Source organism: Orcinus orca, chromosome 6 (genome assembly GCF_937001465.1).
Source record: "Orcinus orca chromosome 6, mOrcOrc1.1, whole genome shotgun sequence".
In the NCBI taxonomy this organism is placed as follows: domain Eukaryota; kingdom Metazoa; phylum Chordata; class Mammalia; order Artiodactyla; family Delphinidae; genus Orcinus; species Orcinus orca.
This window is the reverse complement of record NC_064564.1, coordinates 69,836,965-69,856,391: the sequence shown is the minus strand read 5'-3', so window position 1 is coordinate 69,856,391 and position 19,427 is coordinate 69,836,965. Positions and strand designations below refer to the sequence as shown.

Sequence of the window (19,427 nt, the reverse complement as noted above, 5' to 3'; positions counted from 1 at the left end):
AAATGAGGAACAAATTATCTGATGAACTGGCCTAGGGGATGAAATAATTTCTCTGAAATAATGTTTGTTATACATATTTATTATAAAAATAATATATATATTGAAAAACAGTAAGAGACAAACCACTGTCATTCCCACCACATAATTTTTGATGTATTCATGTATTTGGGGTACATGTTCTTCCAGTTTTCTTTTCTTGTGCAGAGTTTTGTTTTCTGCTTTTCAAATCTGAGTTTTAATATGTAACAACAAACTCCATGGAGAGAATTACCTAAGCATCAATTTTATACTTGTATAAAGACTTTGAAGTTGTCAGCTGTTATTAAACAGTTTAAACATGTTGATTATTTTCAGACTAGTATAATACTTTGTAACAGCGAAGAGAAGGAGGTCTACGAAGAGAAAGGCTGTGGTGCCTCAGATGTCCCAGCGTTGCTGTGATGAGAGGAAGGCCAAAAGAAGAACCAAGGAGGACAGCTGCAGAACAACTGTCATACACGAAGGACAAAATCCAGACTGGGATGGTGCAAGATGAGCCACTGAACTCTATACAGAGGTCTCGTTGCTGCATTAGTATAAACGCCCAAATGGTTGCTTTTCTAGGTAACCACCCCCCATTCAGTACTAGGGGATAAAAGCAGTTACAGAATGAAATATGATCTTCCAATTAGGATCACAGAATGTAGATGGGGACACAGTCATAAAGAAGCAGCAGGATCTGGCTTAGGTCCTCTGCGGGGGAACGACTGGGGAACAGATTCAGCTGTGCTGCTCTGCAGCACCAATCCCAGGTGGAACCAGCACAGGGAGTGAAGAAATCTAAACCAAAATAGTTTCCCGGTCACTCTAGTGGCCCTAGGAAGTCGGCTGCTAGCCAGAGAATCTAGCTACTAACAGTAATGATAATAAACAGTAATAATAAAACCTTATGCACACTTCTGGAAACACAGGAGTAGACACTCAAATGACTGTTGATTCGTTAAGCACACAGCCTAGAACCCACTGCTCCCTGGAAAAAACACCTTTCGTAACATAATACCCAAATATCAAGTAATATGAAGGGATTTCCAAACAGAGCAAGAATTCTTCTAGTCCTCTGTAACACTGTCTCACAGTATAACAAATGTTTAGTGTCTGCTAAATTCATCAAGAAACATAAGGTTCAGCTGTGGCAAGATTTCTAATATTACTCCTCTGTTAATGAAGCTCTCTTAGAAAAATCAACACAAGAAAACTTTCCGTTTTCTCTGACTAACCAAGCTGTGTGCCAAGGGGAGGAGAGTTTTAACAAGTCAAGCTCATTAGCTAGATAACCGCTCTGAGCACCTGGCAGTAGAGAGCAGGGGGTAACGTTTCAAAGCACACAGGTTGTTTTAGCTGCAACACTCAATGAAGCTGTGCAAATAAATCATGCTTTATGCAATGACTTCCAAAGCTTCTTTTCAGAAATGGAAATAAGAAAAAAACAGACAAAGGTTATTTGGACTAAAACTAGTCCTTGTGTTTAAGGCTAAATATGGTTTTGTGTAACAGCAAAGAAAGGGACTTTGTCCAAAAGTATAAAGCTGTAAGCTATGTACTGCACCTTTAGTCGTATGACCTCCATGCAGTCGTCATCCCTGTTTCTCACATTCTTTTCCCACAGAAGATTCTGTATCAAGTGACATATTTTAATAAGATCAACCACTGCTTATAGGAACAACTACATAGCAAAACAATTGATAAATGATTAATCAGTTAAAATTGCATTCACCTGAATATAGACATTTAGACTTTCTTCCTTTGCATTTCCTGGTACTTCGAATGTGACTGTAATAATACTCTGTAAATCAAGAGATAGTCAATAATGATTTTTTTATAGTAATGTCAAAATATTTTTTTAAATCACAAGTTTTAAGAAGAAAAGTAAGGAAACATTCATGGGCATCTGTGTTGCCTTAACAACTATATTAGGTATATCTTTTTCACTATATTTGCTGATTTTTGGTATCAGCAACTCCATGTTCTATATTCTGCAGAGTTAGTCAATGGCTTAGTATTTACACAGAGAAACTCTTATGAAAGGATACTCATTGTTTAATTCATTCAAGATTCTCAGCACTGAGAGAGAGGGTAATTGTCTTATTCTTAGCTTAAAGAATTTTGTATCAGGAATGATTTTTGCTTTTGGCAAGTTAGAGATATGACAATATCTCTAAGGGGTACAATTAACTGCAATGTGAAATTTTAAAAATGGTTTTAAAAATTAAGATAATGCATCCTGGGGCTCAAGGAGGGAGAGATACTTTTAGAACTAGATGTTTTTCTGTACCAATAAACTCTTCTCATATTGGACAAACCCTAAAGAAGACGAAACCCATAAATGCCCAGTGCAGAAGATAAGGGTCAAAATGCATAGTTCACAACTGGCTCTACTAATAAGTATACACAGAATTCCACCTGGGTTTTCTCATCTACCTTACCACCTTCCAAACCCAGGTCCTCTTTATCAGGATGACCAAGAAAACCATGAAAAATAGAGAAATGCATTAAACATCACTCAGTGATAAAACTGTAATGACATACATAATATGTCCTAGGTATTACCCATTTCAGACTTCTTTTTGAACCTAAAAAATGTTTATTTTGAACCTAAAATTAACTCTCCTTTCCCCAGACACAGAAAGAAGCAGAAACCTGAGGCAATAATTCAGAAAACTGAAGCAAAATAAGGTACTGCCCCTAAAATAAAATTTAGGAATAACTCCCAAATTTTTGTAGTTTGGTGTGTTTTTTCTTTAACCTACCAGATTATTTCCCTCAGTTTTCTACTCTTCTACAAACAATACCTAATATGCAATAATTTCTATATATTTTTTCATCTGGAAAACTAAGCCCACTAACATGCTTGAACACAAAACCTCTGTCACCACACTCCACTCCTCTGCTCCTCTTTCCCTGTATCACCTCTGCTGTGATATCCTGCCATCAGGTACATAGCTAAATATTTGGTGTTTTCATCCAAATCAGTTTACCTTCTAAATTTCCCTATTTCTAGGTTCCTCTTGTCTATCTAGGCTTGTTTCCCATCACTTCTCTCTCTCCTTACTGCTCACCATCAGTTACTTAGGCTATTCATGCAAGCCTACCTGTGCTCGTTTTATACCATTTCCATTCTCACTGTAACCAGCATGGATCAGGCCCTAATCACAGGGTATCTGGACTTCTGCAATATCTTCCTGCTTGGTCTCCTGACTCCACACTCCAATCCAGCTCACCGGACACTGTCCAATAGCAGAGCATGAGTTCTCTTTGTCTGGCAAATCAAAGCCTAATACCTTAGGTCAGGATTCCAATACCAAGCATTCACCAGGACTTCTGCACTAGAATACTGCTCTTCTAGAGCACTGTCACTTTCCCACTTTTAAAGATCTGGATTGCTCTTTCCCTTATTTCTTCCAGTCTAAAAAAACACAAAAAACAAAAAACCTCCTAGTTTAAGGCTACTTTTTAGTGTATAAATCAGAATAGCAGTTACATCTTTGGAAGAAGAAGGGTTACCAACTGGGAAGGGACACAAGGGAACTCTCAACAGTTTTGGAAATCTTTATCTTGATCTGAATGAGAATTACAGAGATATGTGTTCATGTGTACATATGGACAGCTATATAGGCACAAATGTTAAGTAAAGATACATTGACTTGTACTCTAAAACCCTGTATGCTTTATGTTAAAAAAAAAAAGAAAAAAGAAAAAACGATCTTTCATGAAGCTTCAGATCCACTAAACCAAATGAGACTGTTCATGCGTCTGAAACCCATAGTCCTTGATCTGCAATATTATATTATACTCTGCCCTATGTTTATATATCTAAAGCAGGAAAGTGCATCAGAATCTCCTGCAGAGCTTTTTTAAAAAAAATAGACATGCCCTATTTACTGGTAAAATAACTTAATGTCTGGGATTTGCTTTAATACATACCAGCAAAGGTGATGGGTATTTGCAGGTTCATTATACTATTCCACTTTTATTTATGCTTGAAATTTTCCATTAAAAATTTTTTTAAAACACTCCAGCAAAAGGAATGTTAGGAAGATGGATAAAATAAAATCGGCAAAATGGTAAAAGCCATTGCAACTGGGTCATCTGCACAGGGGATTGATTCATTTTAATATTCTCTCTCCTTTTGTATATCTTTGAAAATTTCCATAATAAAATGTTAAAAATATACATACACATTAATTTGCACATACCCAAGGTCTACTCCTGGAGATGTGAGAGATGGGGACCACTGAATGTCCAATATTTTTTAAAAGCCTACAAGTGATTCTGACCTACATCCCCATTTGAGAATCACAGCTTTTCATTCTTCACTGAGCACCCACCATATACCACATCCTATGCTAAGCAATGAGGAATGTATATTTAGGAATTTATAGACTACCATAAAGGAAAAGCACTTCAACCAAAACTACAAGACATTATAAATGCCACGACAGGGGTACATTCAAGATACTGTGGGTATAGATAATGGCCATGATAAAGGTTCTTGAAAGTAAATACTACATATTCTTCATCTTCTACTCCTATGACTCCTAGTATGATGTCCTTCACCTAGAAGAATGTGATGTGCTTCAACTTCTTCTTTATGACTAATACTATCATAAAGAATTTTTCTAAAAATTCTACCTCTAGGGACTTGTAACTTCTCTCATTCACTCATTTGAAAGATAAGTAAGATATACTGTGCTCACGGATTAGAAGAATTAATATTGTTAAAATGTCCATACCACCCAAAGCAATCTACAGATTCAATGCAATCCCTATCAAAATACCCTTGGCATTTTTTTTACAAAACTAGAACAAATGATCCTAAAATTTGTATAGAACCAGAAAAGACCCAAAAAGCCAAAGCAATCTTGAGAAAAAACAAAGAGGGAGGTATCACACGCCTTGATTTCAAACTATATTATAAAGCTATAGAAATCTAAACAGTATGGTACTGGCACATAAACAGACACACAGATCATTGAAATAGGATACAGAGCCCAGAAATAAACCCACACTCATATGGTCAATTAATCTATGACAAAGGAGGCAAGAATATACAATGAGGAAAAGACAGTCTCTTCAGTAAATGGTACTAGGAAAACAGGACAGCTACATGGAAAAGAATGAAACTAGACCACTTTCTTAAACCGTATAAAAAATAAACTTGAAATGGATTAAAGACTTAAATGTAAGAACTGAAACCAAAAAACTCCTAGAAGAAAACAGAAGCACTACACTCTCTGACATAGGTCTTAGCAATATTTTCTTGGATCTGTTTCCTCAGATAAGAGCAACTAAAGCAAAAATAAACTACTGTGACTACATCAAACCAAAAAGCTTTTGCACAGCAAATGAAACCATCAGTAAAATGAAAAGGCAACCTACTGAATGGGAGAAGATATTTGCAACTGATTTGTCTAATACATGATTAATATCCAAAATATACAAAGAAATCACACAATTCAGTATCACAAAAAACCCAAACAATCTGATTAAAAAATGGGCAGAAGATATGAACAGACATTTTTCCAAGACATACAGATGGCCAACAGACACATGAAAAGATGCTCAATATCACTAAGCATCAGGGAAAAGCAAATCAACCACAATGAGATATGACCTCACACCTGTCAAAATGGCTATTCTCAAAAAGACAACAAATAATAATTGTTGGTGGAGATGTAGAGAAAAGGGAACTCTCATGCACTGTTGGTAGGAATGAAAATTGGTACAGCCACTATGGAAAACAATAATGAAGCTTCCTCAAAAAATTAAAAATAGGACTACCATACAATCCAACAATTCCACTTCTGGGTATTTATCCAAAGAAAATGAAAACACTAAATTGAAAATATATATGCCCCCCAATGTTCATTGAAGCATTATGTATTTACAATAGGCAAGATATGGAAACAACCTAAGTGTTCACCGACTGATGAATGCATAAAGAAGATGTGGTATATGTGTTGTGTGTGTGTATGTGTGTGTGTGTGTGTGTGTGTGTGTGTATACACACAATGGATTATTACTCAGCCATAAAAAGACTGAAATCTTGCCATTTGTGACAGCATGGATGGGCCTAGAAGTATTATGCTAAGTAAAATAAATCACACAGAGAAAGACAAATATCTTATGATTTCACTTATATGTAGAAACTAAAAAGCACAACAAACAAGCATACATAGCAAAACAGAAACAGACTCATAGATAACAGAGAACAAACTGGTAGTTGCCAAAGGGAAGGGGCAGGGGAATAGGCAAAACAGGTGAAGGAGACTAAGAGATACAAAGTTCCAAACTGTAAAATAAATAAGTCACAGGGATGTAATGTACAGCAGAGGGAACATAGTCAATAATACTGAAGTAACTTTGTATGGTGACAGATGGTAACTAGACTTACATGGTGATCATTTCGTAATGTATAAAAATACTGAATCATTACGTTGTATACCTGAAACTAGTAATATCTTATTCTGTAATAACACTGTAGGTCAATTACACTTCAATAAAATAGATAAATGAAGATGAATATTCTATTAAAAGTTTTGCAGAGAAAAATGCCACAAACATGGTAATATAGTTTCCATAAATATGAGCCAAAATGAAGACAAATGAACAAGTATGCTATTATCTTGGCCCTATTACAATTAATGACTCAAAAAATAAGTAACAGTCTCAAGATAAAGGAGAGAATGCCAGGCACACTGCTCACTCATATGCCCCTTTTTCACCGTGTTTTAAGAAGTTACCCTTTTTTTTTTTCCTTCGATTCCATATATATGTGTTAGCATACGGTATTTGTTTTCCTCTTTCTTCTTTTTTTTTTGCGGTACGCGGACCTCTCACTGCTGTGGCCTCTCCCATTGCGGAGCACAGGCTCCGGACGGACAGGCTCAGCGGCCATGGCTCACGGGACTAGCCGTTCCACGGCATGTGGGATATTCCCGGACCGGGGCATGAACCCGTGTCCCCTGCATCGGCAGGCGGACTCTCAACCACTGCGCCACCAGGGAAGCCCTGTTTTCCTCTTTCTGACTTACTTCACTCTGTATGACAGACTCTAGGTCCATCCACCTCACTACAAATAACTCAATTTTGTTTCTTTTTATGGCTGAGTAATATTCCATTGTATATATGTGCCACATCTTCTTTATCCATTCATCTGTTGATGGACACTTAGGTTGCTTCCATGTCCTGGCTATTGTAAATAGAGCTGCAATGAACATTTTGGTACATGACTCTTTTTGAATTATGGTTTTCTCAGGGTATATGCCCAGTAGTGGGATTGCTGGGTCGTGAAGAACCTAGGGGTAAGACGGGAATAAAGACACAGACCTACTAGAGCATGGACTTGAGGATATGGGGAGGGGGAAGGGTAAGCTGTGACAAAGTGAGAGAGTGGCATGGACATATATACACTACCAAACGTAAAACAGATAGCTAGTGGGAAGGAGCTGCATAGCACAGGGAGATCAGCTAGGTGGTTTGTGACCACCTAGAGGGGTGGGATAGGGAGGGTGGGAGGGAGGGAGACGCAAGAGGGAAGAGATATGGGAACATATGTATAACTGATTCACTTTGTTATAAAGCAGAAACTAACACACTATTGTAAAGCAATTATACTCCAATAAAGATGTTAGAAAAAAAAGTTACACTTAAGCTCCACCATCCACAACTTGCTTAAAAGACAGATGGTTACAGTGAAAATATACTTTCTTTGTTCCCAGCATCTGCAATATCTACCTCAGGAATTATAGTTTTAGAGCATGAAAAACACCTTAAGGAGTTCAAATTTACAGTGCTACCTGAAGGTGAAATCAAAGTCAATTTTTATTTAAATTAGCCACGGATACTAGACTTTTCCTTAATCAGTTAGTTAAATATAGTTAAAAATAGGCTGCATAAAGAACCCCCAGGCTGCTTTTATATAGTAATTCCCTTCAGAAGAACTAATCAAAATATGTTGACTGACCTGTGGAATGGAGAAGCTAAAAAGCATGATTTTCTAAGATTCTAAATAACTCTGGTTTGATGAACTCCTATTACGTATTAAGAAACTAGATTAGATGACCTCAAAAGCATTTAAATTCTGAAAACTGTCAAAATAGTTCAAAAATGTTTTATAAAAAAGAAGTCTATTAAAACAATCCTAAACAGAACAATTTAGTTAAAGAGATACTTTAAAAACATTTTTTAAAGATTTTTTTACCTGATCAAGGTGAGGTTGTATTGTTGGCACACTCTGAAGTTTTCTCTGCAAACTAAGAATAACTGATTATAAATTCAGAGCTCAATACACTTCTGATTTAACCTTATATATTACTGAGAGATACAAAGCTAAACAAGGGAGAGACTTTCCACAACTGAATCTATTACACAGCTCTAATTTTACATGCTGTTTACATATTCTAATAGACAAACACTGGCAGACTGTTTAAAAACTTTTCTTAAAAATGTATATACATTTACATACATATATATACACATAATAGAGATAAAAACTAACCTTTAGCAACACTATTTGGTGTGGTTAAATATGTTAAATAAATTTCTTTTTTATTTCCAAAAGATCTAATACAGGCCTAGGAAAATATACATAAGCATTTTACAATTGCTCAAAATTTCATCAACTCTCCACATGCTTCCTCAGATGAAAATAATGCTGAACCTAAAGAAAATTAGAAGGGTAAATTTTTCCTTTATCAATGTTTTCCCTTGAATATACCTACTTAAAAAAAAAAACAAAAAACAGTATCCGTAAATGTAAGCCTTCTATACAGTCAGTTACAGTAGTTGAGAGAAAACAAAAGGTCAGAATCCTAAAAATGCATTGTTCTGATATGGAAAGAGCAAAAGATCAATATGCCATAGATTATAACTATAACAACTGCAGCATACCTTTAGAGACTGATGGGGGTAGGTCGGGAGGAGGAAAAGGACTTAAAACCTTGCAGATGTTTTGCCTTGAAGAACAGTGAGGGGTAAATTAGTAACAGCAAGTTTAGGAAAGAGAAAAGGCTTGTAGGAACTGTTGGAGGGAATGAGTCTCCTTGGGGGGTCTTAATAGGGAAAGTGTCAAATTAAATCCTTCCCAGCTGGTTGCTCAGGAAAGGATTCTCTTGTTGAGCATCTAAGCACAAAGAAAAGTTATGCAGAGGCGTTATCCAGAACAAGGCTTCACCTTAAACAGCTGCTTCTTTAAGTGTCACTAACGCACTAAGTGTGGAATGAAATGACCTTAGAAAATGTTTGAAAAATTCTGTGTTCTTTCCCTGTGTTCAATATTTAATGTTGGACAGTGACTGCCTACAACTTCCACAGGGAAGGAAAAAGTTTTCCTCTACCTCTTGAGTCCCTGGCTGGGTCTGAAAATTAGACTGACGAAGATTAACAACAGAAAAGCATATACATTTATTTAATAAAGGTTTTATTTGACAAAGGAACCTTCATAGGGAAATGAAGACCTGAAGAAATGGTTAAACCTGAGTGTTTTTGTGCTAGGTTTGATGAAGAGTGAAAAGCCACAGAAAGATATGACAGGACAGAGGATGAGCCAAGTGTAGTAAACTAGGGGAAACTCAGAGAGGCCTATGCCTTCAGATTCCTCGTGTCTCCCTTTGTCTTCAGAGATAGGATGCTCTTTTCCTCTGGGTGGAGAGAGGTTACCTTTCACATAAGGGTGTTATGATTCATCTTACTTCAGAGGAAATGGGAGAACATATTTGCAAATCATATATCTGATGAGGGGTTAATACCTAGATTATTTAAGAACACCTACAATTCAGCCACAACAACAAAAAAAACCAAATAATCCAACTAAAATATGGGGAAAGTACTTGAACAGACATTTCTCCAAAGATAATATACAAATGGCCAACAAGTAAATGAAAAAATGCACAATGTCTAATTGTTAGAGAAATGCAAATCAAAACCACAGTGAGCTATCACCTCACATCCATTGGGACAGCTACTACCAAAAACAACAGAAAATGGCAAGGATGTGGAAAAACTGGAACACTTGTGCACTGTTTGTGGGAATGTAAAATGGTGCAGCTGCTATGGAAAACAATATAGGTGATTCCTCAAAATATTAAAAACAGAATTATCATATGATCCAGCAATCTCACTTCTGGGCATATATCCAGAAGAATTTAAAGCAGGATCTTGAAGAGAGATTTGCACACCCAACCCATGTTCATAGCAGAATTATTCACAATAGCCAAGAGGAAGAAAGAAACCTAAATGTCACACATCAATGAATAAATGGATAAAGAAAAAATGGTATATACATAAAAGGGAATATTATTTAGCCTTTAAAAAGACAATGTTGTCACATGCTACAAAATGGATGAAACTTGAGAACTATGTGAAATAAGCCAGTCATGGTAAGACCAATAATGTATGATTTCACTTATTTGGGGTACCTAAAGTAGTCAAATTCTTAGAAACAGATACAGAATGGTGGTTCCCAGGGGCTGCAGGGAGGGGAACACCAGGAGTTGTGATCCGACTGGTATAGGGCTTCAGTTTTGCAAGATGAGAAAGTTCTGTAGATCCACTGCAAACAATGGGAATATACTTAACACTACTGAACTGTACACTTAAAAATGGGTAAGGATGATTAAAAAAAGATATCGATGTCCAGGGAAAAACCATTTGTTCTTCTTTCCCTATCAAAAGGATTCTCTCTGGGGAAAGAGGCAGGAAACTGATCCATCACTACGGGAAAGGGAGTATCTGTGGGAACACACCGAACTAAAATTTTCTATGTATTTCATACATTTTCTCATGGAAAGAATTACACATAGTGGTTGGTAAAGAAATATTAACAATAAGTTTCTAAAGTTAACTACCATTTACACTATAATTTCTGTAGGAGAATACACGTGATTTCCGAACATACATTTAGCAAAACTTTCAAGAATGTAATCATTAGGAATGGTCGTGTATGCCAAAGAAATGACAGGAAGCATAAATCAAATGTGCATCTGTGTAAATCATTCCTGTAACTCCTATAACTGTGAAATAAAAAGTACATTATAATAAAAGTGACCAAAATACAGGAAACATACCTTATTCCAGAGAGACTGTCAAAGGCATGAAGATCTAATATACTTGAGAGATCAACTCTATAAGAAAGAAAACCATTTTGAAGTGTTAATTTCTGTAAAATATATTCAATTAATCAAAAAAAATCTCTATTCTGCTAGAAATGCAAACATAAATGTTAATCAGTATATACTATTTTGGGAAAAATAAAATGACAGGCAAGGAACAAAAAGCTGTTGTAAAAAAATTTTTATGGAATTTATAAAATTTTAAAAATTGAATAAATGGTTTAAGACCAAGGCAGAAAATTACTTGGTTATTGCTTCAATAAATTGTAGTGGTTTTTTTGGTTTGTTTTTACCTTCAATTATCTTTTCAATCCTGAAAATTTGAGCTTTTCAAACTATATTTTTATAGCCAAAAAAAAATCAGTTAAAGAACTGAAAATTTTCAAAAGTAGCAGTTTATTACTCAAAAGATGAAATGAGGGAAATTGAACAAATGGAAATAACACAGTAGTATAGGTACATTGGAATTTCTGTATTTCTTTTACTCCACCTCCCTGCTTTCATGATACAACAGGTAGTATCATAAGAATATGAGGAGTCAAACAATCAATGTATGAATATTCACTCTAGGACCCTTATCTACATCTAAAGAATGTGGTTTGATTTTATTTCCTTCAGATGGGGTTGCATATAGACTGAAACTTCCCAGTTAGTGCTCTGTCTGAATACACATTATTTCTATTATAATTATTTGGTGGTAATTAAGCCTAATTTATTAGGAAAGCAGAGATTAAAAATCAGAAGAGATTATATCACAATTAGCATTAGGTTTGGTTTAAATACATAAAAGTAAATTTATAAAGACTAGTGATTTGAGTTCCAAATTTTACGCCAGCCTATGAAACAGTAAAGGACAGTGATTTCTCCATAATCAAAGCTATAATGAAGGAATGTTTGAAGAAAATGACAACTATAAGTCTCAAAATCATACTCCAGGGATTTGCCAAACATTTATTAAATTTTCTCACAAGGAAAACAAAACTTTGCAAATTCAAAACTTTTTCAAATACAAAAACATGTAAAAGCCATCCCCTTTAACTTAGGGCTGACCAGCTGTGTCTGCTTTGTTCATTCTCAACAGGCTGCCATATATTCATACTTGTGGCAACAATACTGTTAGACTGTGAACACCTCTCCTGGCACAAGGCAGACAAATTCCCATCTTATTAAAAGAATACTCCAGAGTTCTATATTAACAGACTGTAACATTTCAAATTCTGGACATTCTAGATGAACAGAATTAGGAAAATAATCAAGCAAAGAAGTAAATGTTCCATGAAGAAATTTTTGAATATCAATTTACATAAGAGACCAAAGCCTTAACATTAAACCTATTTCCTTTCACACCATCACAGTTGAGCAAATATTTATACTGACAGGTGCCAAGTGGATGAAGTTTTCCACCAAGTTTATCACCTTTAACTTAGGAAATAGCTTAAAGTTTAAAAAGTTTACACATGCTAATTGTGTAAATATCAAAATTCAGGTCAACTGTGTGAATACCAAAAGTCAGTTTGAAACACAAGTTTCTAAATACACTACAGTTTTCAGTGCAACAGTGTCCTTGAGAATACATATCATAGATTTAGAAATAATTCTGCTCTGTACCCAGATTCTTTTGATATTTTCAAAACAGATAGGATCAACAAAAGACCTATACAGGTTAAATTCTACAGAGAATAATAAAATATCAAAGTCTCTCACTGTATCTCACCAGATTCTCAATGGAGAATAAGAGAGGAAAAAGTCTAAGGTTCCAGATGAAAATTGCCATGGACTTTAGTGCCACCATCAAAAATAAATTCCTTCACTCATCCAAGGCATATAACTAGAAAACTAATTTTCATGCATCAAATTTTATTTAACTTCCCCCTTCAGAGATAAAAACATCAGATCTTTTCCAAAACATTAACACAGAAAAAATAAATAGACTATTACCATCATGTAAAAACTGAATGGGAGAATGAAGCAAACAGAGGGGAAGGAAAAAAGTTCCAAAGCTCATCTTTTCTCCTAATTTCTTGAACTATCCATGCGAGGAGTATCTAATCTTTTCTCTATGAGGAGCTTTCAATTATCCGTATGTCTAAAGACTGCTTTAAGTCACTTAAGACCAAGGACAGGAGAATGAAAAAGGAAGAGGGCTCTGGCTGTCTCAGGGGAGGGGAGTTCAGCTACTACTCCAGAGATATAGTCGTCTTTTCAAAGTTCAGTGAGTCTCAGAAACAGGGGCCACCAGACCTACGAGTTGTTGATACCATCCAATAGTAAGTCTTGAACTGTAGAGCTAAATTTCCAAATGCCCTCCCTAGTGGCATCTCAAACTCAATGTTTACAAAACGGAACTAATCCCCTTTACCAAACCCACTGCTATCACTACCCTACCCCAAAGTTGCCCCTCCTTCCTGTATTTCCTAACTTGGAGAATAGCACCACATTCAATCCACCTCCCAAGAGTCATACTGCTTTTTTTTTTTTTTTTTTCCTGGTACGCGGGCCTCACTGTTCTGGCCTCTCCCGTTGCTTGCGGAGCACAGGCTCCGGACGCACAGGCTCCGGAGGCACAGGCTCAGCGGCCATGGCTCACGGGCCCAGCCGCTCCGCGACATGTGGGATCTTCCCGGACCAGGGCACAAACCCGTGTCCCCTGCATCAGCAGGCGGACTCTCAACCACTGCGCCACCAGGGAAGCCCTCATACTGCTTTTAAAATCCTTCATTAATTCCTTGCTGCCTACAGGAGAAAATCCAAACCACGTGTCATGGTGTTCAAGACCCTTTGTGGTAATTTCTCCATCTCCATAGTCATACCTCTTTTTCTCTCCACAATATAATACAATGTGTTCTAGCCATTCTAAAATATTCACAGGTTCTGGAATACAAAATCTTCCTTATGTCAAGAAAGCCACTGCTACTCTTGTCCATCTGGAAAACTCCTATTCATTCTTCAAGATTCAAGTCAATGATAACCTTACCAGTCAAAATATTCTGACTCTTCATCAAGAAGAGTTGAATAGTTGTTCCTCTATCTTCCTGATCTTATAGGATACTGTGCATTTAATGTTACTGTTATATTGATAATATTTAATATATTGATTTTTACTTGTTTTCTTGCCTCTCCCAAATGAGTAATTTTAAAGGCAGAGTTTTTACCTTATACATTGCTTAAATCCTCAACATTCCATGGAATGCCTAGCAACTAGTAGAATGATCAGTAAACTGTTGATTAACTTATTATTGATCAACTGGACTTTGGTTTTCCTCTATCCAGTCCACTTAACCTCCAAGATTTAAAAAAAAAGTCTGGAAAAGATAAGAATGGCACTTCTAATCTTCCACTCCTGAAGTCCATCAGAACTTCCATTTGCCTCAAAATCAACTTAAGTCTCACCAATAAGACCATACTATGCCATTCTTATTTCTTAACTTAAATACTCAAGGTAAGCCTTTTCTACACGTTTATAGCAGTTTTATGACTGTCATTTTACTATTGTAAGCATTTGCCAAACACAAGATGCTTAAGAGATTAAAATTTTTTTAAGAAAGAAAATTAAAATTTTTTCTTTATTTAAGAAAGCTCCTAGATTCTGAGACGTACTGGCAAAAAAAACTGATTTACAATATTTGTAAATACAAACTGAACAAATGCTATTACAACAAAACCACAGCTATTTATGGGTATGATTTTTAAAAACTTAATTAAGCATTATGTGGTTGTCTTTGTGTCATTTTGTAAAAAGCAGAAAATTTAAGAAGAAAGAAAATGGTAACGCAACAGGAAGAAGACAGATACCAAGGAATGGCTCATGGTATGAGTTAGGTTATCACAGACCTTCTACACTGGAATTTGAAATGAAGGGAGCACATGTGGTATATGCTTATAGAGGACTTAACACTAAGGCATTCTTCTGCTACCTCTACCAGCAGAGTGGCTTCTGAGAATGCATGCCAAATTAATTCCCCAGCTGTTCACATGCATATAAGCAGCTGCTGCTGTTACTGCCTCACATTATGGTAGTCTGTCAGCACCTCTAATCTCTACCATGGCAAGACAAGCCACTCAACTAAGGCCTTTGCTGTACTTCCGAGGACAGAATCTCTGAATTGAGAACTGGGTGGCACTAGACTGCCAGCTGTGAGCCTCAGAGCTTCTAGCTGCATGCTGCTGGGTCTATCAGCTGCTAAGCCATTCTTGCTAAAAAATAAGGTTAATAAAAATACCTCTGTACAGAAATTTTCTGAAATCATGATAGCACTCAATGCAAAATAGAGTTCAATCTACAGAAATTCATTTTACAGATGTTTTAAGAACACATCTGTTTTATAAAGTAAGGCACATCTGTACGAACAAAATTAAAAAGAGAGAAGAACCTATAGGAAATCAAAATCAAAATATTTAAAAAGAATGCATCAGGAACTTAAATGTAAAGGTTCCATGTATTTTTACATGACATTATTTTTGCAACTATTAAACACTCAGAAAGTTTTTAAAATATTAAAAAGCCATCTAAATATCTCAAATTAAGATAAGATTCCTAATAGTATACTTTTTCAGATTTCTATATTAATTACTTCCTTGAGTGGTTCAAAATCCTATGTTTTCTTCCTCATTAAAGCAAAAGCACAGTTACAGTGTAAACATGGCTCTGAGGTCTTAGTTACAAGACCTCAGTTACAATATATTAACTAAATATGCCAAACTAATTTATAAAGAGCATTCAAAACAACCTTTTGGGCCTAATTTTTTTTAAATGCACATGTATCTTCCTTATATTAGAATCAAACATAGTTATCGATTACTTAATATTTATTAACTAAAATTATTTATTGTTAATATTAGTAACAGCTTTTAAAATTACCTTGATTTTTGTGTTTCTAAAATTTTTCCCAGTCCATTTGTTGATCTGAAATAAATATAAAAATGAGGAAAGTAAAAAAATGTTAACTTTTTAAAAAACCATTCTATCACATTAGTTCTAAAACATGAAGTAAGCATATACAAATATATCCTAAAGCTAGAGAACAATAAAAAACAAACTTACATTTTTCATAGTTTAGTTTTTCCTTCTAATCTTAAATCAGGTACATTCCACTTATGCATTAAAACATGATATGCAAAAATCTACTGCACAACTGAAAGATTGGGGGCTACTTTGTGATTTATATAAAGACCCTTCACTTTAGAAAAAATGATTTATAAATAGCCAGTAATTCTAATATTCTTAAAATGAGTAGATAAACTTTTAACTGACACCTAATTGTCCTCAACACACACTGTGGAAATGGCTATACACACACTAGATATAAAAACCTAGTTACGAGTGGCTTTGACCTCAGCCTGTCCTCAGTATTCAGCCATACATCCAGGTTTTTTTTGTTTTGTTTTGTTTTGTTTCTGCGGTACGCGGGCCTCTCACTGTTGTGGCCTCTCCCGTTGCGGAGCACAGGCTCCAGACGCGCAGGCTCAGCAGCCATGGCTCATGGGCCCAGCCGCTCCACGGCATGTGGGATCTTCCCGGACCGGGGCACGAACTGTGTCCCCTGCATCGGCAGGCGGACTCTCAACAATTGCGACACCAGGGAAGCCCCACATCCAGTTTTTTAATAGAATACCTCTTCAGTTCTCTAGCTAGGATCTCTACCTACTCTGCCAGGCCTCCCCTTTCTGATACAAAGATAATGAAATACGGCTCCCTTTTGTATGGCGCCAAAAATACTTATTAAATCCTTTGCAGTAAACTGCACCTCATCTATTTATATCATCAGTTCCATTGCCTTTAGGGTTACTTGATGAAGATATGTGCTATTTGTTCAAGCTTGTTCTCATGGGTAAGGCTTCCCAACGATTCTGAGGCAAGTCTCTCTATTAATTCACAAAACTCTTAATCTTCTCTTTTGAATATACTCTATAACCTGAAGGCTATTTCCTCTCAAACATGTTTATCATCTTCCAACTCTTCAAATCTAATTCTGAGTAAGTCGCAAGTCTGAGGTACGATGGAGGGTAAAAAGCCCAAAGGGTCTGTAATTTATCAAAGTGCTTTGTCAAATTCTTTTCTGGTATTGCTATACAGTACAGGCTGGCAACAAGCTGGCTAATGTCAATACTGCTCGTGTTAGAGATCCAGCTTACATAGTCAGTATGGGGATAGAAATGCCCAGTAGTAACAATTTCTCTTTTTATGCCAAAAATGTTTGTGACATAGATTTATGTTCCCCGTTCAACATAGATTATGTTCCCCGTTCTACAATCACAATGATGCATAGGATTTTGAAAAGAGAAACAAAATTTAGGAGACCAGTGTCAAAAGGGGTAAAAGAAATCATCTCCATTCACCACTTTCATCTTTCCAGACTTTTCAAAAATATCAACCATCTTTCTATTTCTTTCATTTTTTTATTCACTGTAATGGAAATTACTATGTAAACTAAGAAAAAAATCTACAATCTAATAATGATAATAATAGCTAACAGAGCACTTACTATGTATCAGGCACTGTGTGAAGCTTACCAACAATGCCTCAAACCAAACGCAGATTCCAAAGTCCATGATTTTAAACATTATTCAATACTACACAGCACTACCTACCCTCCACATGGAGACATTCTTACAGCTTTTTATAGTAAGATCTAAGAGGATATTACTACTAAAATAAGCCAAATAAGAAGAAAAATATGAATTCTTTCTTCTGCAATCATTAACCACTGCAGCCAAAATCCTAATGAGCTTTACCTTTACTGATTCAATTCGTAACATATATTATATGAACTGGCACTGACAAACTCAAAATCTGATGTCAGCAGATTGTACGCACTGAAGATGACCAATAATAAAAGCTATCAAACGTTTCTCTGTAGATGGCTTTTATCAGTTTAGGTCTTACAAAATAATTAAAAGTCCCTGAACTCTAACCTCATTTGAAAAGTCCAAACGACTGTTGGATCTTTTAACACATATCTGAGTACCATTCATATTGTCCTATGTTGATCAGCCTTGGCCACGGACACTGAAGACATTAAAGCTAGCTGGAAAACAGGCATGGTTAGATGACAGTTAAGGAAGACCAAAGTCAATGAGGGTTCAGGGAAAAGTGAAACCACCTGAGACAGGGAAGACTTCGCAGGAAGGAGGGAGAAAGAGGTGGGAGGAAGGGATAAGTTCCAGAGAATGGCTAAAATAGCTTAAAAAAATAAAAGAAAAACAGAGAAAAAGAAGGAATTCAAGGACTGACAGAGTGAGAGTTGAGAATACATTAAGAGTAAAGAAAGGATTTGGTAAGATACCTCCATGAGAAAATAAGTAAACCGTCCTGGGTAAAGTTAGGGCACTTCATGTAGGGAAGGAGTCAAAGAGAAGACAGGAAAATGAGGAGGGAGTCAGAAGACCCTGAATATCAGTCATGAACTTTGAACTGTAGTTGACCATGGAACAACTTAGGGGCTAGAGGCACCAAGCCCCCTCACCATCGAAAATCCTCATACTGCTATCTCTGCCTCAAAAACAAAGGAATTGATAAATGACTTACCCAAGGGCAAGAAGCTGAAAGGGTTTGAACAGAATCAGGACTCAAACCCTAGTTCTTTTAATTCCACATATTATGATCTCTAATTGAACACAAACTTTTCCCCATACTTAGTTAACTTAAAGATCTGTACAATGAAAACACGGATACTATGTTTATTGGAAAAAAATGCACGTATAAGTGGACCCGGGCAGTTCAAACCCTGTGTTGTTCAAGGTTCAACTGTATATTCTGTAAGCAATGGGGAACAATTTTATATATCACTATTTACATAACAGCCAATTAGGCAACAACAAAATATGTGATTCCCTAATGATACTTGAAGCAAGTCAACCTTGAACCTTAAATTTCTACAGGGCAATAGTCATGGTAAAAATATTCCGTACAGCACATTTTGAATTTGTAGGTACTTAACAAACATTTCTAATTTTGTACCTAACAGTTGTTCTTAATTTGTTTAAATCCTCTTCTGAAACCAAGTCTGTTTTATTGAGGATGATGATATCCGCCAAAGCAACTTGCCTAAAGTAGCAAACAAATAACAGATGTCAAGAGAAATGTTAAGAAATTAAAAATAAATAAGAAACACCTCCTCAAGATCAATTAGCAGCTAAGAAGGATATAGTACTCTATGTAATGATTTAATTTACTCCTAAACTATTTATCATCCTTCAACTAGTAAGGATGAATTATATTCATAACTATATAAACTCAGATTTCAAATTATTCATTCAAAAAATATTTACTAAGTTCTCTTA

The 19,427-nt window shown here is 35.9% G+C and overlaps 1 protein-coding gene across 2 annotated transcripts in view; it reads right to left on the bottom strand.

The window, feature by feature from the left end:
- The window catches only part of ZNG1A (Zn regulated GTPase metalloprotein activator 1A), a 47,864-nt gene that overhangs the window by 6,758 nt on the left and 21,679 nt on the right, over positions 1 to 19,427 (bottom strand). The window contains exons 8-13 of one of the 2 annotated variants that reach the window (XM_004276425.4): positions 19,105 to 19,191; positions 16,006 to 16,050; positions 11,103 to 11,159; positions 8,240 to 8,291; positions 1,754 to 1,822; positions 1,586 to 1,651 (exon numbers count right to left, since the gene is read on the bottom strand). In XM_004276425.4, coding sequence (XP_004276473.1) covers positions 1,586 to 1,651; positions 1,754 to 1,822; positions 8,240 to 8,291; positions 11,103 to 11,159; positions 16,006 to 16,050; positions 19,105 to 19,191 — 376 coding nt within the window. The remainder of the gene's footprint in view (positions 1 to 1,585; positions 1,652 to 1,753; positions 1,823 to 8,239; positions 8,292 to 11,102; positions 11,160 to 16,005; positions 16,051 to 19,104; positions 19,192 to 19,427) is intronic. The other variant, XM_033440224.2, reaches the window with a different exon arrangement.